At 41.7% G+C, this 23,962-nt stretch overlaps 2 protein-coding genes across 2 annotated transcripts; both read right to left on the bottom strand.

Annotated features, from left to right (window-relative positions):
* Positions 1 to 16: 16 nt before the first annotated feature.
* LOC134795562 (chromosome transmission fidelity protein 8 homolog) lies at positions 17 to 23,275 on the bottom strand. Its single transcript, XM_063767458.1, has 2 exons — positions 23,139 to 23,275; positions 17 to 342 (listed from the first exon to the last, which is right to left on the bottom strand). The coding sequence occupies exons 1-2, from the start codon at positions 23,156 to 23,158 to the stop codon at positions 21 to 23; spliced, it is 342 nt and encodes a 113-aa protein (XP_063623528.1). The 5' UTR covers positions 23,159 to 23,275; the 3' UTR covers positions 17 to 20.
* On the bottom strand, positions 1,484 to 22,764 carry LOC134795570 (general transcription and DNA repair factor IIH helicase subunit XPB). Its single transcript, XM_063767463.1, has 15 exons — positions 22,494 to 22,764; positions 22,222 to 22,369; positions 11,577 to 11,717; positions 10,499 to 10,693; positions 9,893 to 10,035; positions 7,519 to 7,667; positions 6,377 to 6,543; positions 5,711 to 5,881; positions 5,114 to 5,267; positions 4,321 to 4,387; positions 3,880 to 4,063; positions 3,272 to 3,615; positions 2,633 to 2,775; positions 2,205 to 2,288; positions 1,484 to 1,656 (listed from the first exon to the last, which is right to left on the bottom strand). Exons 1-15 carry the CDS (start codon positions 22,552 to 22,554, stop codon positions 1,486 to 1,488), a joined length of 2,322 nt encoding a protein of 773 aa, XP_063623533.1. The 5' UTR covers positions 22,555 to 22,764; the 3' UTR covers positions 1,484 to 1,485.
* Positions 23,276 to 23,962: the final 687 nt, after the last annotated feature.

Raw genomic sequence — 23,962 nt, 5'->3', positions numbered from 1 at the left:
TTAACATTTTATTTCAATTATCAAACTCTTTCAGCAACATTGGAGATAATAGGTTTAGGTCTAGATTTGAAAATCAATTTCTTTTTGACTACAGCCTTAACTTTATATTGAGTTTTAGAATCATCCGTAACTTTTTCAATCACCGCCATGGGTTGTTCCATTTTAACTTCTTTTCCGTTAAGAACATGGTGTCCTAGGATTAACACTGGATGTTTGTTGCGGTTGAAGAAGTGGAGGTCACCGATGACAGTTGGCCCAGTTGGAGATTCCTTCTTCATTTGGATAAGACCCTGTAGCTCCACTATGGCCCACTCTGGAACACCACTCTCACTCTCCGTTTTACTGTAATTAATTTAAAATAGTTAGGAACCATGGTATAATAATATACTCTAGACCATGGTTACGAACATGATATAAAAATAAAAGTTTTGGGGTTGAGGGTTTTTTGGAGGGTGAGATGTATAATAAATAAAAAATGTATATATTGCGACAATTTTATTTTGCCTGGAATTATTTCTCAGGAACCTGAAACAATCAAGCCTTGTTTAGTGTAACTTTGCAACATCGTTTTTTACATACATATTATTTTTACTATGCTAAATGTATCACCGTGAACTATCGTCAAGGTCGTATCAAAACAAGAACTAATTCTTAAATAAGAATCGGTATCGTGGACTACAATCAATGGCTACGACCAAAAAGTGGAGCCTAAAAACAAGCCAAACTACAATTTGTATCTTGATTTCATTACTGAATGAATGAAGTGCTTAAGAGGGGAGTGCATTTTTAAAAATGGTTGATCTCTAACATCGCTCTGCTGCTATCGGAGAAGACCGGTAAAAGCTAATCGTAGATGTCACTCTCGACGATGGTACTGCCTTTTGTACGGATTTTGACAATGCCTTAAACAATACATTAGTTGCCTTCCTCATTATAGCAATTTCATTTTTTTACGATAACTAGAGAACTGTAGAACTTACTGACCCTTTCTTGCGCTTAACTGAAAGGTAATTAAATTTGCTATAACTTTATTCATTGCAATATATCTCATAGCATGAGCGGTTGTGCCGATATTTGTCCTGAAATATAGGAACAACTAAAAATTTTATTCTAAGGAGAAAAAAATCCCTTTTTTTAAAGTTCCATATCTCATGAACTATTTAACATGAGGCGCTGTACATGGGCTTAAATTGTTCCAAATTTAATGTTCTTTTAACATTACATAGCAAGTTATGACCAAAAACTCATAGTTTTTTAATAAAAGTGCAAAAACTGAAAAAACTCCGAAATTTTTGCAGTTTTTTGCAAATTACGCAGGGAGCACAACTTTTTTTTGCTTGCAAAACATAGTTTCACATTCCTCCAAGGACTCCAAACAACATACAAAAAATATAGAACTACATCACGCATTGTTTTTTTAGGACATTTTTTTGTAAGATTTGACTGATGTACAATAGATGAACAACCAGGCGAAATACGTACCTATTAGTAGCGGAACTTCTTGAAGAGCGGGTGTTTGTTGCCGGCGTTGCGGCGCTCCAGGTACAGCGCGTCGTCGGCGCCCGCCAGCGACGCCAGCGAGCCCCCCGCGCGCCGCGCGCCGCCCACCGCGCCCTCGCGCTCCTCCTCGCACTCCGTCTCCGACGCGGCCAGCACCTGCCACCGGACCAGAGGTCACTTTCCGATTACATATCAAGTACGTAAAACGACTCGCGATAAAAACTCAATGGCGCTCCTGATACTGTTTAATACGAGAAAGCGATTATTTCAGATATATACATACAACCATATCATGTATATTAATCAACGAAAAGTTAAGTTCCTGAGGTTTACCTCGAGATTTTTATTACAACTCCAGCTGTTGTATTAAAAAAAAAGTTATAGAACATATTTAGCTCGCAGAGTAGTCTTTTACTGGTAAAATACGCCTAAAGTGGATTCTGTGGGTGGTAATATATTTCTGCAAGCAAAAATATTAATAAAGTTAATCATAGTTACACGCCGCGGTACTAGATATTAGGTATACGAGTCCTGAGCAATTTGGAGCTGAGGAAACGGGTGCGCCACAGTACGCGCAACGACTAAGCCCTCCAAGTCAGTCTTCTATTAGCCTTTCATTTGCAATCTTGCTCTTACTTTCTACATTGCATGTAGTATTAAGTAGGTACGAACTATTATCACATCCAACTCTCATGTTTACTGACCTGCTGTAATAATAATCCTTGCTCTTCGCGTGTGCCGTAATACAGATCTGGTTCCGTGTCCATTCCTTTCAATTCAGTTATTACCTGGTGAAAATAAAATTTAGCAATATCAAGAAAAGGTAAATAAAATAATTCGGTCAATAACCCAAGATAAGAGTTAATACCTTAAATAATTACAAAATCTTAGGTAATAGGTACCATTCTGGCCAGCGTTGGTGACCTAGCAGTAAAGCGTGCGACTTTCTAACCGAATCTTCTTGGGATTAAGTTGCGGAGCGGACCCCAGGCTCCCCAAATAAGCCATGGCAAAATGTAGGGACAACGCTAGGAGAAGGACGATGATCAAATCACGTGGGATATTAGTCAAAGTCTGTAAAGTGATGAAATTAGCGTGAAATATTGAAACATGGTAACATGGTAATATTAACCTTATAACTGTAACCTTGGTTGACGAGAAACCGCTGTCTTTTGCGGCTGTATGCCATTTCTAACGTGTCCTGTGAGACCAACGTGTAGAAGAACGCATTGTATTCCTCTGCTATAGCTCCTTTCTTTGCTCTTAAAATACGACCTGAAATATATTACAAACTATAATTCTGTTTTTGTTCCTTCCTTCTTAACTCCTATCATGTGGCTTATCGAAGTACCCTAATTCAATCGGCAAGTTAGCATTTGCGTAGTGCACTATCGCGTTAAAGGCAAAATGTAATGTAAAACGTCTGTAAAAACGCAACGCAACGCTCGGAACCGGGTTTTTTTTTCAAAACTCTGAAAAAGCCCAATATTATTAATTATTTTATGCCTTTTACGTAGCACTGAATCTTGTATTTAGGTAACAACTTTGTATTATTAGATTGTCCCATTAAAGATAAAATAATAAACCAAACAACGTAATAATACCGCTATTTTTTGTATGGAGAAAAAACCGGTTCAGAGTCTTGGTAAAAACACAGGTAAAAATGTAGATTTCTATAGATGTCAATGTTACAGGGACTTCTGACAATAAGATTTAGAAATAGATGGTTTATAAACTACTTAGAGCTAAATATGTAAAATTGAAAATGTACCTAATCGTTGTGCTTCCTGCCGCCTAGACCCGCCGTGCGACGAAATCTGAATGAGCACATTAGCCTCCGGCAAATCGAAACTCGTGTCAGCCACTTTGCTCACAAATATCGTGTTCACTTTGGGGTTAAACTTGAAGTTCTGCAGAATCTGTATCCTCTCGCTCTGTGACGTGGGCCCGTAGATGTAGGGCTTGTTCATTTTGACGGCGTAGTGCCGGAGCGCGAACACGTTGTCGGAGAACACGATGGTCTTGTCGCCGCGCCGCTCGTGGTAGCGGATGAGGAACTGGCAGGCGCGGAATTTGGACGGATTCATCACGTATAGCAACATCTTTTTGTTTATTCTGTAAGAAATATGAAAGTTGTTACAAGCAATAAAGGAGAATGTGGAGACGTATGATTAACGCCTTGGCCACGAAACACGCTCCGAGCGACAATGTGACTTGTTTATTTATATTAAATAAAATTGAGGAAATCGCCCCGCGTTGGGCGCCACTTTAACCAATATAGGACGTGCTGTAAGCATTAAATAATATACCTAATAGGATGGGTTAAGATATTGTAGTCGGCTGCGTTTATATGGCATAATGTGACAATATTAGACTCACTTCTGTATAAGGTACTCGCGGTAGAACTCTGGTATCATGGGGCACCACACCTCGGCGCACTGCACGCGGGCGATGTACCCGTTAGCTTGCAGCTCGAGCCAGTTGGCTTCGTACAGCTTCGGTCCGATCAGGAAGTTCAAGTCGGCGATTTTGTCGTCCTCTCGAAGGAGTGTTGCCGTTAGACCTGAGTAATAGCACAAATAGATCGTATTACAAATACAGAAGGTTGTAATTACGCGAGTGTGACGTCGAAAACTTTAGTCGAGAACATTTGTCATTAATTTGGAAGTGCGATAGAAGATTGTACTAAACAGTTTACGAATCACCAAATTACAAATAAAATAAAAAAAAAGGCTTAAGGGGACTTTCATCGTGTATTTATAAAGCGCGCAGAGCGCTACGACAGAAACGTAAACTACTGTTAGAACGAAAAATAGTTACCGAGCTTGGCGTGCGAGTGCACGATGGTGAGCACGCGTCGGAACATTTTGGCAGGGATGGTGTGTACCTTTAATTAAAAATATTGTATTTATATTTTGGATTTCACGGGTCTTTAAATCCCGGTCTTTTGATAGGCTTGCGTGAGGATGTAGATCCAACACGTAGATGCCCTTTGGAGAGCTTTAATGTCATGCAGAACGCCTGCTGGAAACTGTTCACAGGCGCAACAATAAACACCTATGAACCGGTCTCAGCAGGCATTGGGACTATTGTAGAAAAAGTGAACAGTACACCGGTCTATGGATTGAACACTGAACAATGAGACTGGGTTATTGCAAAGAGTCCAGACACCTGCCATAACAATGTTTTCACAAGTTATCGAGGCAGGCGGTGACTTGCATTTATATTTATTAATACTTAAGTCTTTATTCGAAGTTGGAGTACTAAAGCTTCGGAACATAAAACGCAAAACATTTTATTACAGTAGCAATGTGTTCACAAGTTCACATTTGGCGTATGCGCTGTTAACAAAGGGACCGGTAACTACTTGCATGAATTTTGAAGTATAATATGCAGCGAGCAAACGGTGCTTTCGCCAGACCTGGACGGATCTTAACATGTTTATAGGTATCATAAAGGGGCCCACTGATTACCAGTTCGCCGGACGATATCAGCCTGTCACTTAAACGCAAAATTTGACAGCTCCAAACAACTGACCGGCTGATATCGTCCGGCGAACTGGTAATCTGTGGGCCCCTTAAGTGTAATGCTGTGCTATAGGACATGTGAATACCTCGTCCAGCACCACGAGCCCCCACTCCTGCGCCTGCAGCCACTTCATGGTCTGCTCCGCCTCCCACGAGCGCCGCTGCCCGTGAGTGATCATAGAGTACGTCGTGATTAGGATGCCGGCGCCCATCGGCTTGTCTTTGGCTTCTGATGTGAATCTGTTTGGAGGACATAAATCAGCACAATAAACCAAGACATGAGTGAAAGATTTTTAGTGAGACGAGGCAATTTCGTTAACTGTTGGCGACATCCGTAAACGAGCAATAGTCTCAATCAAATTGCTTTGATATCGATTAGCCAGATGCGAGGTCTTCGCGTTCTTAATAGCTTAATTCGGGAGTTACTGAATATTCACACCTTCGTTAACCATCGACCAAAGAAACTGCCATGACTTAGGGTCGGTTGCACCAAACCGTCTGTCACCGTTAAAGCGTTCGCAAAATTTTATTGTATAGGAATTTTAATAATACTCTGTTGAGTAATGTTGATCAGTCTGTTAAGTGTGTTTGGTGCAACTGGCCCTTAGTGACAGTATGTCAGTTTAGTAGTATCAAAGTAGTATTAACAAAACCTACAACATCGCAAAATAGGTAAAGATCACCTGCAGATCATGGAGTCGTCCGCCGTCGACCAGCACTTGAACTGCTGCTTCCACTGCTCGACGGACACGCCCGAGTTGCACAGCACGAGGGCTCGCTTGCGCACCGTGCACACCGCCGTCACGCCCACCAGCGACTTGCCCGCGCCGCACGGCAGCACGATTACGCCCGACCTGAACAAAATATCTAGAGAATAACATTTTATAGTTGGAACAGCACGTTAAAGATTTTCCTTCCCGTAGCAACGCAGGCCAACGTTCGTAGTTTTTGATTACGTTCCTACTGTCGTACTGCGGAGAAAATTTAACTGTGGTATAAACTAGCTCCAAATAAAGTAGTTTGGTATTAGAGTAAAATGACCAATTTCAATAAATGTCAAAATGTGTGATTTTCCACCCTTAATTCGATATCGTCCAAAATACTGGAGTCCAGGAGGTTTGAACTCATGCACAATCTTCCTGTTTTGCGTCGAATTATGGGTTGAATGGCTGCTCGCGATGCCGTATAAATATGGAACTCAACTACTGTTTATACTAGAGGATTAAAATTCCATTGACTCCACCTTGCCTCCACCCGCTCACATCACTGCTTGTTGCTTGACGCGCCTCGCTCGACACCAGTCGATGCGAATAGTCCATAACATAATATATGATACGACGTAGACTGACCTCGCTCGTCCGTTGCCGAACATTTTCCTCAAACTCTTCTCCTGGTAGGGCCGCAGAACAGCTGTCGGCTTCAGGTCGATGTTAATGTCTGGATTTACGGAGTCGTTTCGAAAATCGTATTCGGCCAGTAGCGGATGCTCGAGCTCTATGCACCGTTTTTGTATCACCTGTACATAAAAATATCAGTGGTAGAATAGTAGTAACTGATAGAACCATAGTTGAGGATTACTAATTCGCCATTTGAATGATTGTTTGTTTGCGTGTAACCGTAGAAAAGCTTTCGAAAACCAAAATAAAAGAAAATTTTGTCAGCAGAGGAATGACCGCACGACCGCTCCCTACACCAATCCACGACAGAATGGGTATATTATCATAATCATTTATTGAATGCATCCATGGTATTTTACAAAGGTGTTTAAGTTTAATTGAGTACAGCATGGACTACAAGGGCGTGGCAACATATTATACGTACATGGGGTACACTGAGAGAAACAAAATCTGTAAAACAAGACGACAGTGTTTTGGCCTATAATAGTTGCTGATAGTTCGTTCGATTTTTAAGGCTTGCCGTTCCCAAGCTACTCCTCACTTCAATCTTGTCAGGGTCGACCTCGAAGGCGACGGCGGTGTTGGCGGTGTGGTCGATGGCCTCGTCCTTGTCTAGTTGCTAGCAGACCTGACAATACTCACCTCAATCTTGTCAGGGTCGACCTCGAAAGCGACAGCGGTGTTGGCGGTGAGGTCGGTGGCCTCGTCCTCATCGTCGTCCTTGTCTAGTTGCTGGCAGACCTGACAATCCTCACCTCAATCTTGTCAGGGTCGACCTCGAAGGCGACGGCGGTGTTGGCGGTGAGGTCGGTGGCCTCGTCCTCATCGTCGTCCTTGTCTAGTTGATGGTAGACCTGACAATCCTCACCTCAATCTTGTCAGGGTCGACCTCAAAGGCGACGGCGGTGTTGGCGGTGAAGTCGGTGGCCTCGACCTCATCGTCGTCCTTGTCTAGTTGCTGGCAGACCTGACAATCCTCACCTCAGTCTTGTCAGGGTCGACCTCGAAGGCGACGGCGGTGTTGGCGGTGAGGTCGGTGGCCTCGTCCTCATCGTCGCCCTTGTCTAGTTGCTAGCAGACCTGACAATCCTCACCTCAATCTTGTCAGGGTCGACCTCGAAGGCGACAGCGGTGTTGGCGGTGAGGTCGGTGGCCTCGTCCTCATCGTCGTCCTTGTCTAGTTGCTGGTAGAACTGGCTGATGTCGTCCGGAACGCCGTTCGCCGCTGGCTTCTCTTCGCCTACTGCAATACAGCATTAGGCTCAACTATTTAGTTTAATCAAAAATAAAAAAAATATGTCTAGCGTCTAGCATAAAAAAACAAATTAGAAAATGATGAATAATTATTTTCCCTGTCAGAGAATCACAGACTTCATAGGTAGTGTGAATTTTATAATAATTCAAATTCATTAACCGAGTTCAATATGCGGAATATATTTTTTCACTACGTTACCTCGTTTTTTTAACATTAGAAGACTACATGATTTTCGAAAACGCTTTAAAAAAAAGTGACTGTTACTTATGAAACCAAAAGAATGTAAATCAACATATCGTCAGGTGACAAGCAAAACTCACTAATTATCATCATATATATAAAATTGAAAAACCAGAACGGGATAAAAAACGAGGGAAGAAGCGAGATGGCGCCTTACAAATTTCTAAAAAAGTTTTTGACACGTTTCTCGAATACGACGCACGTATGATAAGAAAAAACTGTTCTAAATGTGAGAATAGAACTAGAGCATAAAAACTATCGCTTTCGATGCGTATTTAATTTACAATATTCAAAAGAAATGTTCATAACAATCTTCATTTTACGATCATCGGCCATTTTCGGCAACTCTCGGTTGGTTTCGTTTCGGTAGTTCAAGTAACCTAAATTATGTTTGTTATGTTGTTATGCAGTTATTTCGGCGTTTTTTTTTACTCAAAGTAAAATAAAAAGTGCTGTCAATGTCAACCTTAGTCTATGGCCCATACGAGTGACTTATGTCATATTTATGACTTTTCATATTAGTATTAACATATTACTAATTTGCATTTTGTTGTTTTAAATTTCTTTTCGAGTTATATTATTCAGATTGACTTTTACGGCTTGGGCAACCATTGCCATTCGTCCGGGGAACGGGCTGCCGAGAAGGGCCAAAAGAAGTTGATAGCAAGTTAATATGGGCTTCACCATCAGTTCAAGGGATGACGTTAGAGATATAATCAATTCGGGAACAGTACGGCTACCACCAGTTTTGACATTGACATAACGCTCACGTTTACGTAACTTACTTTCTATGCATCTCGCTCGTACTCGCATATGCGAGCAATAATGGAAGCGAGAAGTACAGAAAGTAAATTACGTAGACGTGAGCGTTATGTCAATGTTAAAACTGATGGTAGAGGCTCTGTTTTCTCGCGTAATACGATACGACTCGACCAGGTAAGATTTTTCTTCTTGCTGAACAGTCACCGTCAGATATATCGGAGCGGCTGAGGTATTCACAAATATCTGAACAATGTAAATTATAATGTAGTTAAAGTGCATGTTCAGATATTTTTGAGCGACCTTGGTGGCTCCGATATATATCTAATGGCGACTACACATTCATGAAGCAAATGTACAGTCAGTGGGTTGGCATTTTGAATCACGCATTACAGGGAGGGGGGGAAGGGTGGCATTTTATAGGGGTTGGTCACCCCTTTCAAATGACACCCGATTTGTGTCTAGGAGACCCGTAGTTTTATTTATACGTGTTTGAAGTTACGAAATACAGTGCCAGAGTCACCGTTAGGTACGACGACGAGCGAAGCGAGGAGGAGTGTTAGGTATCTTGTGTTCACAACACACCCGAGTCGCTGTCAAAAAAGAAATACAGTGCTCAAAAAGATGTATACGGACAAAGTGCTCAAAAATATGTATACGAAATTTTCTAAGTCCAAATTCGTTATTGTTATTGAACATGACCTCAAAAAATAAAAATAAATGTTTCGTGGTAACTTTTGATTTCCTAACTTTGGGGAAGGGTCGGGAGGTTCCTACCCATTATAATATTATTGAAACAAGTTTTAAATAAATACCTACGTATATGAAAAAATACAGTCTTGCCTTTTCTCAAATCACATCATTTATTGTGAAATTTGCGAATTAAGTTATCCAAATAACGGTTACAAATAAGAAGCCCCTATACAGTTATAAACCCTGGCAGGGTTGAATACATAATAATGTCGGTATTTAACTAAACTTAAGACAAACTCTTTATTTCATTTACGCGAGCGAAGCCGCGGGCCCGTCTAGTTAAAAAATATTAAGTAAAAATCTTGTGGTAGTAATTAGTGAGTTTTGCTTATCACCTGTCAATGTATACTACATAAATGTTACATATTTGCTGTGACTTATTTTTTAAAAGAAACACGTCAAGATCGCGTAGCCTTTTGCAAAAAAAAACGATGTATATTTAGGAATGTTTTTCAGTTTACCAGTAGTGTGTGGTAGGGCCGCCGGCGCGGCGGCGGGCGTAGGCAGCAGCTCGTCGCCGTCGCGTCGAAGCCGACATTGTTGCACCACAGGGTCCCGCAGCAGTTTGTGGAGCACCTCCACGTGCTTGCTCTCTACCAAGTACCTGTCATCAATTATGTATATTTAGGGAATATGGCAGATCAATCACATCATCAATATTTGCAGTCTTGGGCGCCCTAGTCCCCAGGCCCCTTACTATGTACTAGTCGCATTTTCTCAGCACCTTTGTATATAGACTGCCGTCCCTAATATCTAGCCGTCCTAGGTTAGGTGCGGGCCTACTTGAGCCTTAGGGCAAATCCGTCACTGAAAGCGACCAATTTAGTATAAACATGTGTAGACTACGTGATTGCCATAAGATTATAGGCTTTGATTAAAGGATCGGATTTCCAGGGTATTTTAGTGATCATTAAGTGGTTAAGTACTTAAGTGGCGTTAGCACAATTAATTATTAAGTTAATTCTAAAATTACTAAACATGTAAATTCAGAAAATTTAAAACCTTAGCCAAACATTAATTATGATGGCAGCTAAGTTAACCAGTTAAACAAGATTGGTTATTCTCACCTATTGTGTTTCAAGACAAGTTTAACTTTGCCATAAGACAATGTGCAAAGAGTGATGAATTCTATGATGCCGGCTGGCACAGCGCACTTGCTGAGCCTCTGCAGGTACTCTATGATGTCTGTAGTTTGTAGTCCCACAGAGACAGCGGCATACAAACTGTATGCTGTTAGTTTATATTCGTGGATGTGTTGAGGTCTGAAAATGCAAGTTTTTATGTAGTCATTTTATTGTCAGAAACCGTAATTTTGTTATGAAATGGTGTTTTTATAGTTATTATAATTCATAATTAAGTATAATGATGCTTCATGCATTCATTTATATTTTCATCTATGTTTATTTTATACAGGGTGATTTCGGGGTTGTGATCCAGAACCACTTTTTCTGACTCTGTAAATGATCCACATTATCATATGGTAGTATTTGATTGAAAGATAATTACTTGAATTATTCTTATTTTTCAAGTAAAATTAATGTTATACTAAGTAATTATGGTCACCCTATGACTTTTGACATATACGCTGTATGGAAAGCGACAAGATGTCACATTGAGTAGGGTCACCAAATTGTATGCAAAAATGTTTTTTCCTACTTGTCATCTGGAAAATAATCATCATTATTGGTGATAAACAATAATTAACAACATCATTAGGCTCATCTTTGGATTCTGTATGATGTCTGGCTCTCTTGCTCCACGACCCCGAAATCCCCCTGTATAACTAAAGGGTGGTTACCTTTTTCACTTAAATCAAACCCCCTGATTCAATCAAATCAAAATAATAAAAGGGTTGTGACGGAAAACTCTTACACTTTTTTTCGCCTAGCGTCCATCCGCCATCAAATACCTTATCAGGCAACTAAGGCCCATAGATACACATCTTACATACTAATATACATACAATAATTATAATCTTAGAAACTAAAAGTTTTTTAGTGACAACAGTTTTTTGTTTTTTGTTGCATCACCATTCTTTAGTAGGATTCAGCCCAGTCCCACGGAACTGCCGTAATACCACACCCTTCGCCAGAAACCTGCTAATAATTGAAAGAAGAAAATTAGATCATTAGAAGTAGTACTTACCTGCACACTGGCTCTGCAATAGCAATAAGGAAGTCATGTGCATGTTTGTATACTGGTGAGAAGGCTTCCAAAAATATGTGACCGTTTGGTGCCACCCATAAGGGCCTGCTGGCATTGTCAGGCTTTAGAGCCATCTGATTTCTGGATAGAAAAATAAAATTTAGTTAACATTTTAGAAAAAAAAAAACATAAATACTGCGCTGGGGCTCCCCCACGCTAATGACCTTCGATCTGAATCCCTTTGTTTTCTAATGTTTTTTGTAGCTTATCATATTAACAGCAACGGCTTTAAGCAATATAGTATCCCATATTTACTTCAAAGTTCATTGTCTTCGAGATATTTGGCATCAAAGTTGAAGTTGTCAGTTAACTGACGTGAAAACAGCTCGATTAGTATATTTTAGTTACTTCCATAGCATTATGGCATATGGTATTTTACTGTGGGGCGGTGCTTCAGAGATAAATACCATTTTTGTTCTGCAGAAGAGGGTGTGGCGCACCGCAATGCTGGCTGCCCACAAACCGTCTACGTCAACGAGACAACGAGTCAATGTGATACACAACTAAATTTTCCTTCGTACGATACGGAAGCTAAAATCTTATTTGCAAATCAATTGTAAATTAATCATTGTAAATATTCTCTCATTATATGTAAATATTCATCCTCTCTATCTCCGCGTATTATTTCATAGAAATAGTGCTCTAGATAAGAACACTAAATTGGTGACCCGCGACTTTCAAAATTTTCAAAATGACCGACGAATTCGAAGATTCCATTTGCAAGAAAATAGAGCCCGAACGATCAGGTGCTGCGGTGGATCGGTTAACCATGAGGTTACCACCATTTTGGGCAGAAGATGCGGAAGTTTGGTTCGCCCAGGTCGAGGCGCAGTTCGCCGTTTGGGGCGTGAAAGCGGATTCAACGAAATATTTCCAGGTTATCAGAGAGCTAGATCCCAAAACGGCTCGAGAAGTACGGGATATCATAACGAAGCCCCCAGAAACAGATAAATACGAAAAGTTGAAAAAACAATTGATCGACCGACTGTCAACGTCGCAAGAAAACAAAAGACGTCAGTTGCTGCAATTTGAAGAACTTGGAGACAGGAAACCAAGCCAATTCCTTCGTCACCTTCGAGGATTAGCTGGCGATAGTGTCACTGACGATTTTCTCCGAAGTTTGTGGTCCACTCGCTTACCTACTCAAGTGCAAGCGATCATCGCGTCTCAGAAGACGGCTTCTTTAGACGACATCGCGATCCTTGCAGACCAAATCATCGACGTGACACCTTGTTCTTCTTTTAAGCAGGTTGCAAGCATGACTTCGTTTGAAGACATGTTTAAGAAGATGGAGCAATCTATAACGGCGCGCATCCAGAGCGAAATGACGCAACAAATTGCTCAGCTAAGCACCGGTAACAGCAGCGGTCAGCGACGTTCGCGTTTTAACAGCAGCAGGTCACGCAGCCGCAGCAGATCTAAGTCACACGGTCGGTATCGAGCTGTCAAATCAGGTATGTGCTGGTATCATAGTCACTTTAATACCAACGCACGGAATTGCATTCCGCCGTGCCACTTTAACGCGGAAAACTAGCAAGACAGTCTACCGTGGCGGCTGCCGACTGTCCTCCTACTACAACCTGCCGCCTATTTATCACGGACAGAGTAACTAAAATTCAATACCTCATTGATACCGGATCTGACCTTTGCGTTCTGCCACGCAATTTTATGCCTAATTGCAAGTCGCCTGACAACTACTCGCTTACTGCCGCTAATGGTTCGCTCATACATACATACGGCATAATCAAGCAAAAGTTAGACATAGGATTACGCAGAGACTTTATTTGGAACTTTGTCGTAGCAAACGTAAACAAACCTATACTTGGCGCTGATTTTCTTGCACATTATGGTATTCTTATCGATTGCAGAAATAGAAGACTGCTTATTGACAGTTTAACAACTTTGTCGACTACGGGACAGCTTAAGCACTGCAACCAACCCAGCGTTAAGGCAATTTCGGGTGACAGTGAGTACCACCGCTTGCTAGCAGAGTATCCCAGCTTAACGAAACCATCTGGACTGCCGCGAGAGGTAAAGCATTCCACTGTTCACTACATCCGAACTACTCCAGGTCCTCCTACCTTCTGTAGACCACGCCGCTTAGCTCCAGATCGCCTGAAGATTGCTAAGGAGCAGTTTGAAGAGATGCTTCGCGACGGTGTAGCACAACCGTCTGATTCACTGTGGGCATCGGCGCTACATATGGTGCCAAAGAAAGGCAATGGTTGGCGGCCGTGCGGGGATTACCGCGCGCTGAACGCACGCACTATCCCTGACCGATACCCTGTCCGCCACATAGAGGACTACGCACATCGACTCGCTGGTAGTAAAATATTTTCAAAAATAGATTTAGTTAAAGCTTACAACCAAATTCCCGTTTACAAAGATGATATCTGCAAAACTTCCATTACAACACCATTTGGATTGTTCTCCTTCCCATTCATGCCATTTGGACTCCGAAACGCTGCCCAAACCTTTCAACGGTTCCTGGATGAAGTGCTCAGAGATCTGGACTTCGTGTACTCCTACATCGATGACGTGCTCATCTATTCTAAAGATGCCGAGCAGCACTTAGATCATCTACGGCAAGTGTTCGATAGGTTCCATGAGTACGGTATGCTCATCAATGAATCCAAATGTTCATTTGGTCAGAAGGAAGTCACATTTCTTGGCTTTACTGTCTCTGAAGAAGGCACGCGTCCCATCGACGAGAAGGTAGAGATTATGCAGGAATTTCCTCCTCCAAAGACCGTCGGTGGCTTACGCAGGTTTCTCGGCATGCTGAACTTTTATAGAAGATTCGTTCCTCACGCTGCCGAACACCAAGCCCCTCTTCACGACATGCTAACTGGACCTAAACTGAAAAGTTCGTCTCCACTAACTTGGACAGATCAACAGTTAGAGGCATTTCGGAACTGTAAGTCTAGTCTTGCAAACTCTACATTACTGGCTCATCCCATTATGGACGCAGAACTCGCTCTAGTTACTGATGCTTCAAGCACGGCCTTGGCCGGCGTTTTACAACAGCTGGTGCAAGGACGGGATCGGGAGTTGCTCGCTATATATGAGAGTGTCAAATATTTCCGCTACATGGTCGAAGGCAGACACTTCGTCATTTATACGGATCATAAACCTATCACCTTCGCCTTTCAGCAAAAAGACAGGAAATGTTCCCCGAGACAATTCAATTACCTTGATTTCATTTCGCAGTTCACAAGCGACATCAGACACATTTCCGGGAAAGACAACATCACCGCTGACACGCTCTCCCGTATCGAGACCATTGCCGTGCCACCAGACTTCGAAGCCATCGCGCAAGCTCAGCAGGAAGACCCAGAACTACAAGAACTTCTTGCCAATCGATCTTCGTCACTGAAGCTTGAGAAAGTACCCGTACCAGGTACCAATGTTTATTTATATTGTGACACGTCTCAAGCAAAGCCACGTCCGTTTATCGTCAAGCAGCATCGCCAGAAGATATTTAACAACATCCATGGCATGAGTCATCCAGGTACGAGATCCACAATCAAACTTGTAACTCAGAGATTCGTGTGGCCATCTGTACGCAAAGATTGCGGTACCTGGGTACGTGCATGCGAATCGTGTCAACGTGCTAAAGTGCAACGTCATACCTCCTCTCCTCTTGGAAATTTCAAATTACCAGAAGAAAGGTTTAGTCATGTTCACATTGATCTGGTCGGCCCATTGCCACCTTCATCAGGATTCCGTTACCTTTTCACAGCCATTGACAGGTACACACGGTGGCCCGAGGCAAAGCCACTGTCTGATATCACGGCTGAAACGGTAGCCCATGCATTCTACGATACTTGGATATCGCGTTTTGGTTGTCCTCAAACCGTAACTACTGACCAAGGACGTCAATTTACCTCACGTATGTTTAAGGTCTTGGCAGAGCTTTGTGGTGCACAGCTGCGTCACACGACGGCTTACCATCCTCAAGCCAATTCGATGGTGGAGCGTCTTCACCGCTCCCTGAAAGCCGCCATCATGGCCCACAACAGCACGAGGTGGACTGAGGTGTTGCCGATCGTCCTACTCGGCATAAGAAGTGCGTGGAAGGAAGACATCAAATGCTCAGCTGCAGAGATGGTGTACGGTGAGCCTTTACGCATCCCGGGTGAGTTCTTTCATTCTCATACCTCAAACACCCTGCAGCCTGATGATTTTGTCACTCAGTTGAAACGCCAGATGTCACACCTCAGACCTGTCCCCGCATCAAGGCACGGAAACAAGTCAGTCTTTGTTCACAAGGACCTAAGTTCATGCAGCCATGTTTTCCTTAGACAGGATGCACTGCGTGGATCACTAGAACCGCCATACACAGGCCCATATCGCGTTCTAAAGCGAACGGACAAGACCGTCACACTGGACTTACTACGAGGACCAGTGACAGTCTCCATTGACCGCGTCAAACCAGCTTACATGCAGAGCGACACAGCTTCACCTACAGGCATAAGTGCTAGGCCTGCTCAAGCTGTTGTCCCGGTGAGAACCACTCGGTCTGGCCGGAAAGTAACCTTTCCTTCTCATTTACAGGCAGGACTCTGATTCTCCCAGGGGGGTCCTGTGGCGCACCGCAATGCTGGCTGCCCACAAACCGTCTACGTCAACGAGACAACGAGTCAATGTCATACACAACTAAATTTTCCTTCGTACGATACGGAAGCTAAAATCTTATTTGCAAATCAATTGTAAATTAATCATTGTAAATATTCTCTCATTATATGTAAATATTCATCCTCTCTATCTCCGCGTATTATTTCATAGAAATAGTGCTCTAGATAAGAACACTAAAAGGGCTATTCGAGCAATATACAAAATGAACCATAGAGACTCACTAAGAGATAAATTTAAGGAAATTGACATAATGACAGTGCACTGTCAATACATTTATGAGAATATTCTGTATGTACATAAAAATATTGTAAATTTTAGGAAAAATTGTGAAATTCATAATATTAATACTAGAAATAAACATAAGCTCGCAGTGCCCTTCACTCGGCTCCATAAAATTAAAAAATCATTCATGGGTAATTGTGTAAGATTTTATAATAAACTTCCAAACCATATTACTGAATTAACTATTAATAAATTTAAGAATTATGTAAAGCGTAAACTCATTTCTAAAGCTTATTATACCATACAAGACTACATGAATGATATTACAACGTGGGATTAATTGTTATTCGAAATGATTATTTATTTATTAGGTATATTTGATTATTGATGATGAAATGGATATTCCGATGTAATACTATCTACTTATTTTGTTACTTATTTTAGTGTTCTTGTCTAGAGCACTATTTCTATGAAATAATACGCGGAGATAGAGATGATGAATATTTACATATAATGAGAGAATATTTACAATGATTAATTTACACTTGATTTGCAAATAAGATTTTAGCTTCCGTATCGTACGAAGGAAAATTTAGTTGTGAATGACATTGACTCGTTGTCTCGTTGACGTAGACGGTTTGTGGGCAGCCAGCATTGCGGTGCGCCACAGGACCCCCCTGGGAGAATCAGAGTCCTGCCTGTAAATGAGAAGGAAAGGTTACTTTCCGGCCAGACCGAGTGGTTCTCACCGGGACAACAGCTTGAGCAGGCCTAGCACTTATGCCTGTAGGTGAAGCTGTGTCGCTCTGCATGTAAGCTGGTTTGACGCGGTCAATGGAGACTGTCACTGGTCCTCGTAGTAAGTCCAGTGTGACGGTCTTGTCCGTTCTCTTTAGAACGCGATATGGGCCTGTGTATGGCGGTTCTAGTGATCCACGCAGTGCATCCTGTCTAAGGAAAACATGGCTGCATGAACTTAGGTCCTTGTGAACAAAGACTGACTTGTTTCCGTGCCTTGATGCGGGGACAGGTCTGAGGTGTGACATCTGGCGTTTCAACTGAGTGACAAAATCATCAGGCTGCAGGGTGTTTGAGGTATGAGAATGAAAGAACTCACCCGGGATGCGTAAAGGCTCACCGTACACCATCTCTGCAGCTGAGCATTTGATGTCTTCCTTCCACGCACTTCTTATGCCGAGTAGGACGATCGGCAACACCTCAGTCCACCTCGTGCTGTTGTGGGCCATGATTGCAGCTTTCAGGGAGCGGTGAAGACGCTCCACCATCGAATTGGCTTGGGGATGATAAGCCGTCGTGTGACGCAGCTGTGCACCACAAAGCTCTGCCAAGACCTTAAACATACGTGAGGTAAATTGACGTCCTTGGTCAGTAGTTACGGTTTGAGGACAACCAAAACGCGATATCCAAGTATCGTAGAATGCATGGGCTACCGATTCAGCCGTGATATCAGACAGTGGCTTTGCCTCGGGCCACCGTGTGTACCTGTCAATGGCTGTGAAAAGGTAACGGAATCCTGATGAAGGTGGCAATGGGCCGACCAGATCAATGTGAACATGACTAAACCTTTCTTCCGGTAATTTGAAATTTCCAAGAGGAGAGGAGGTATGACGTTGCACTTTAGCACTTTGACACGATTCGCATGCACGTACCCAGGTACCGCAATCTTTGCGTACAGATGGCCACACGAATCTCTGAGTAACAAGTTTGATTGTGGATCTCGTACCTGGATGACTCATGCCATGGATGGTGTTAAATATCTTCTGGCGATGCTGCTTGACGATAAACGGACGTGGCTTTGCTTGAGACGTGTCACAATATAAATAAACATTGGTACCTGGTACAGGTACTTTCTCAAGCTTCAGTGACGAAGATCGATTGGCAAGAAGCTCTTGTAGTTCTGGGTCTTCCTGCTGAGCTTGTGCGATGGCTTCGAAGTCTGGTGGCACGGCAATGGTCTCGATACGGGAGAGCGTGTCAGCGGTGATGTTGTCTTTCCCGGAAATGTGTCTGATGTCGCTTGTGAACTGCGAAATGAAATCAAGGTAATTGAATTGTCTCGGGGAACATTTCCTGTCTTTTTGCTGAAAGGCGAAGGTGATAGGTTTATGATCCGTATAAATGACGAAGTGTCTGCCTTCGACCATGTAGCGGAAATGTTTGACACTCTCATATATAGCGAGCAACTCCCGATCATACGCGCTGTATTGCGTCTGTTGCCGTGTCATCTTCTTTGAGAAGAAAGCAAGTGGTTGCCACTGTCCTTGCACCAGCTGTTGTAAAACGCCGGCCAAGGCCGTGCTTGAAGCATCAGTAACTAGAGCGAGTTCTGCGTCCATAATGGGATGAGCCAGTAATGTAGAGTTTGCAAGACTAGACTTACAGTTCCGGAATGCCTCTAACTGTTGATCTGTCCAAGTTAGTGGAGAAGAACTTTTCAGTTTAGGTCCAGTTAGCATGTCGTGAAGAGGGGCTTGGTGTTCGGCAGCGTGAGGAACGAATCTTCTATAAAAGTTCAGCATGCCGAGAAACCTGCGTAAGCCACCGACGGTCTTTGGGGGAGGAAATTCCTGCATAACCTTTACCTTCTCGTCGATGGGACGCGTGCCTTCTTCAGATACAGTAAATCCTAGGAATGTGACTTCTTTCTGACCAAAAGAACATTTGGATTCATTGATGAGCATACCGTACTCATGGAACCTATCGAACACTTGCCGTAGATGATCTAAATGCTGCTTGGCATCTTTAGAATAGATGAGCACGTCATCGATGTAGGAGTACACGAAGTCCAGATCTCTGAGCACTTCATCCAGGAACCGTTGAAAGGTTTGGGCAGCGTTTCGGAGTCCAAATGGCATGAATGGGAAGGAGAACAATCCAAATGGAGTCGTAATTGAAGTTTTGCAGATATCATCTTTGTATACGGGAATTTGGTTGTAAGCTTTAACTAAATCTATTTTTGAAAATATTTTACTACCAGCGAGTCGATGTGCGTAGTCCTCTATGTGGCGGACAGGGTATCTGTCAGGGATAGTGCGTGCGTTCAGCGCGCGGTAATCCCCGCACGGCCGCCAACCATTGCCTTTCTTTGGCACCATATGTAGCGCCGATGCCCACGGTGAATCAGACGGTTGTGCTACACCGTCGCGAAGCATCTCTTCAAACTGCTCCTTAGCAATCTTCAGGCGATCTGGAGCTAAGCGGCGTGGTCTACAGAAGGTAGGAGGACCTGGAGTAGTTCGGATGTAGTGAACAGTGGAATGCTTTACCTCTCGCGGCAGTCCAGATGGTTTCGTTAAGCTGGGATACTCTGCTAGCAAGCGGTGGTACTCACTGTCACCCGAAATTGCCTTAACGCTGGGTTGGTTGCAGTGCTTAAGCTGTCCCGTAGTCGACAAAGTTGTTAAACTGTCAATAAGCAGTCTTCTATTTCTGCAATCGATAAGAATACCATAATGTGCAAGAAAATCAGCGCCAAGTATAGGTTTGTTTACGTTTGCTACGACAAAGTTCCAAATAAAGTCTCTGCGTAATCCTATGTCTAACTTTTGCTTGATTATGCCGTATGTATGTATGAGCGAACCATTAGCGGCAGTAAGCGAGTAGTTGTCAGGCGACTTGCAATTAGGCATAAAATTGCGTGGCAGAACGCAAAGGTCAGATCCGGTATCAATGAGGTATTGAATTTTAGTTACTCTGTCCGTGATAAATAGGCGGCAGGTTGTAGTAGGAGGACAGTCGGCAGCCGCCACGGTAGACTGTCTTGCTAGTTTTCCGCTTTAAAGTTGCACGGCGGAATGCAATTCCGTGCGTTGGTACTAAAGTGACTATGATACCAGCACATACCTGATTTGACAGCTCGATACCGACCGTGTGACTTCGATCTGCTACGACTGCGCGACCTGCTGCTGTTAAAACGCGAACGTCGCTGACCGCTGCTGTTACCGGTGCTTAGCTGAGCAATTTGTTGCGTCATTTCGCTCTGGATGCGCGCCGTTATAGATTGCTCCATCTTCTTAAACATGTCTTCAAACGAAGTCATGCTTGCAACCTGCTTAAAAGAAGAACAAGGTGTCACGTCTATGATTTGGTCTGCAAGGGTGGCGATGTCGTCTAAAGAAGCCGTCTTCTCAGACGCGACGATCGCTTGCACTTGAGTAGGTAAGCGAGTGGACCACAAACTTCGGAGAAAATCGTCAGTGACACTATCGCCAGCTAATCCTCTAAGGTGACGAAGGAATTGGCTTGGTTTCCTGTCTCCAAGTTCTTCAAATTGCAGCAACTGACGTCTTTTGTTTTCTTGCGACGTTGACAGTCGGTCGATCAATTGTTTTTTCAACTTTTCGTATTTATCTGTTTCTGGGGGCTTCGTTATGATATCCCGTACTTCTCGAGCCGTTTTGGGATCTAGCTCTCTGATAACCTGGAAATATTTCGTTGAATCCGCTATCACGCCCCAAACGGCGAACTGCGCCTCGACCTGGGCGAACCAAACTTCCGCATCTTCTGCCCAAAATGGTAGTAATCTCATGGTCAGACGATCAACCGCGGCGCCTGATCGCCCGGGCTCTATTTTCTCACAAACGGAATCTTCGAATTCGTCGGTCATTTTGAAAATTTTGAAAGTCGCGGGTCACCAATTTAGTGTTCTTGTCTAGAGCACTATTTCTATGAAATAATACGCGGAGATAGAGATGATGAATATTTACATATAATGAGAGAATATTTACAATGATTAATTTACACTTGATTTGCAAATAAGATTTTAGCTTCCGTATCGTACGAAGGAAAATTTAGTTGTGAATGACATTGACTCGTTGTCTCGTTGACGTAGACGGTTTGTGGGCAGCCAGCATTGCGGTGCGCCACACTTATGCTTTTTTTTTTTGACATTTAGATTTTATTCTAGAAATTCTAGACTAGTATTTTTTTATACAATCTTTTTAATGTTTGACGATCCTTTTGTGAAATTCTTAGTGTTAAATTTGATATGTATAATAATCCAATTTTATTATGGAATAATATTAACATCAATAAATTGCTCTGATAATTAGATTAAGATTAATTACGATTCATAAGAGCTTGTTGCTAGGCCTACATGAATAAAGTATATTTTTGATTTTGATTTTGATTTTGAACAATTTTAGGCCAATAAACTGGTTTTCAGGCCATAACTTTTTGGTTAATTAGTTTGAAATTAAAACCCTAGACACGTTTTTCGAGACATCAAAGACGAACCCAAATATGTAGATTTCGTATATCCTTCATAGCAATCTAGTTATGAAAAAAGTGGTTTTTTAGACAATGTTTCATAAAATCATAAAAATCCGGTAGACAAAAATGGAGATAAAAGATTGAAGAACCGATAGCCGTTTATCTTATAAATCTATCTGTAGTGCAAAAGTAGGAGATACGATTCAAAACTTGTCAAAAATCTATGAAATCCTCAGGTAGCCCCTTAAATGACTGTCTCTATAGTGCCCAATAGTTCAATTTTAGTAAAAATTATCCATAAAACATGGTCATTTAGCTAAATGAGGTACATTTTATATTAATGTATTACGGAAACCCTTCCAAATATAGTTTTGGCCTAAATATTTGAAATTACAACTTTATACTGCTCATCATGTCATGTAGCTAGTATAAATTAATTTTGTTTTAATTGTATTTGTCTTGTTATTTATAAAATAATGACTAAAAAGCTTACCTGTAATCTTTAGCTCCGAACTCATCTTCCGGTACCTGATCATTCTTCTCTGCATCCTGCATAGCAGCTCCGGGTACACCAACATTGTCAGGATTATCATCATCTACTAGGTCTATAGTCATATCTTCTTCCACTTTTTTCTTCTTGCCTAAAATTTAAAAATATTGAGTAACAGTGTTTCCAAACATATAGTATGTTTAAGCAAGTAAAAAATAAGCAAAAATTTATTATGGTTCTCGTAAATTAACTATTGTAATGTGAACAAGACTTACTTGATCTATCACTGCTTGATTGTTTTGAAACATATTTTTTTACTTTCTTTGGCGGTCCCATACTGAAGTTACACTCTCAAAAACTTCTATATTTATGTTAACGTAGTTTAGCTTATAAACAAGGGAAATACTGTTTTATAATCTTAAGAACAAAGCCGATTGGAGTAATTCACGAGGGACGAAACGAGTTAGTTAATTAAATGAGAATATGTTTATTTAATTAAAATTAGAAATTTGAGACGCAGCAAGCCTGTGCCCTAAAGTAAATTCGCAAATTGACATATGAATCGAATGAAAGAATGAAATGACATTGACGTTTAGTGCGAGCACGTATAGTTATTGCATCGCATTGTTGTTGCCGAATGCCGTGATTCATATTCTTTGGCCGTGATGCAAAAGCTTAAAAAGCTTTTATAAAAAAATCGAACCAAATAAAGCTCTCCTATAGGGTTAAAGCAAAAAAAATACCGGAATTTGCTTTTAGGTTCGACTTTGTTTTTTTTAAATTTGTATCTTTAACTGAGAAGCATAAAAATATTGCGCAAAACGCAATCTAAAAAAAAAGAAAAAATAACCTAACTATAAGCGGCTTGTTATTACAAATGTATTACAATAATATGTTGAGAAACTTCAAAAAAGACTCACCAGTCTACATATATCTGCATTTTTACAAACAAAGTTGCAGTGTGAACATAGACAACAGTGCAATCGGTGTCAAAAACCAATAAAATAAGAAAATTTTACAATATTCGCAGTTTACGCGCCTTGTCTGACATGTGTGAGTCTGAGTCTGAGTACCTATTGTGCAGTGTTGCCAACTCAGATTTTGAAAAAATGCTAGACTAATGTCTAGATTATGCCAAAATTATGCCAAAGTTTTTTGAAATACAAACATGCTAAAAAAATGCTAAAATATCACTTGAAATTAGACACTTAAAACACACACATTTTTCAAATTTGCCGCCTTGTTCTACTGACAAGATCTGCTTGACCAACTTTATATAATCCGTCGACGTCCATCCGTCCATAAAAGTCAAAATTCATATGAAAATATGAACCACATAAGGCGATGGCGTATATTGTTGCTGCCAAGTTGGTGCAAACTTGTCTTAGACTAAATTATGCTAAAAAATATGCCAGATGCTATTTAATAGTAAATTTTGGTGCCAAAGCGAGTGAAAATATGCCAGATCTGGCATCATTTATGCCAAGTTGGCAACACTGCTATTGATAGCTTTGCGAGATTTGTCGCTAGATGGCGGAGTTTACGTTACCCAAAAATAGAAATTTCAATTTTTGTGTCTCGCGGTAGGCCCTCAGTACTTACTAATGATGATGTTGCACAGATTCCTTACAATCTTTACTGTGCAGTAAGTTTTAACTACTGCTGTATTACGTATAGTTGCGAAGAACCTGCTTTTTAGGGTTCCGTACCCAAAGGGTAAAAACGGGCCCCTATTACCTTTGCT

This window comes from Cydia splendana, chromosome 12 (assembly GCF_910591565.1).
Source record: "Cydia splendana chromosome 12, ilCydSple1.2, whole genome shotgun sequence".
NCBI lineage: Eukaryota > Metazoa > Arthropoda > Insecta > Lepidoptera > Tortricidae > Cydia > Cydia splendana.
This window is presented reverse-complemented; position numbering and strand designations above follow the sequence as displayed.

Coding starts and splice junctions, on each gene's coding strand:
- LOC134795562 (XM_063767458.1), bottom strand. CDS start 23,158: ATGCAGATATATGTAGACTG. Junction 343..23,138: donor ATGCAGATATATGTAGACTG/GTGAGTCTTTTT, acceptor AATTAATTACAG/TAAAACGGAGAGTGAGAGTG.
- LOC134795570 (XM_063767463.1), bottom strand. CDS start 22,554: ATGGGACCGCCAAAGAAAGTAAAAAAATATGTTTCAAAACAATCAAGC. Junction 5,268..5,710: donor GACGACTCCATGATCTGCAG/GTGATCTTTACC, acceptor TCCTCCAAACAG/ATTCACATCAGAAGCCAAAG. Junction 2,776..3,271: donor GCAGGAAGCACAACGATTAG/GTACATTTTCAA, acceptor AATATATTTCAG/GTCGTATTTTAAGAGCAAAG.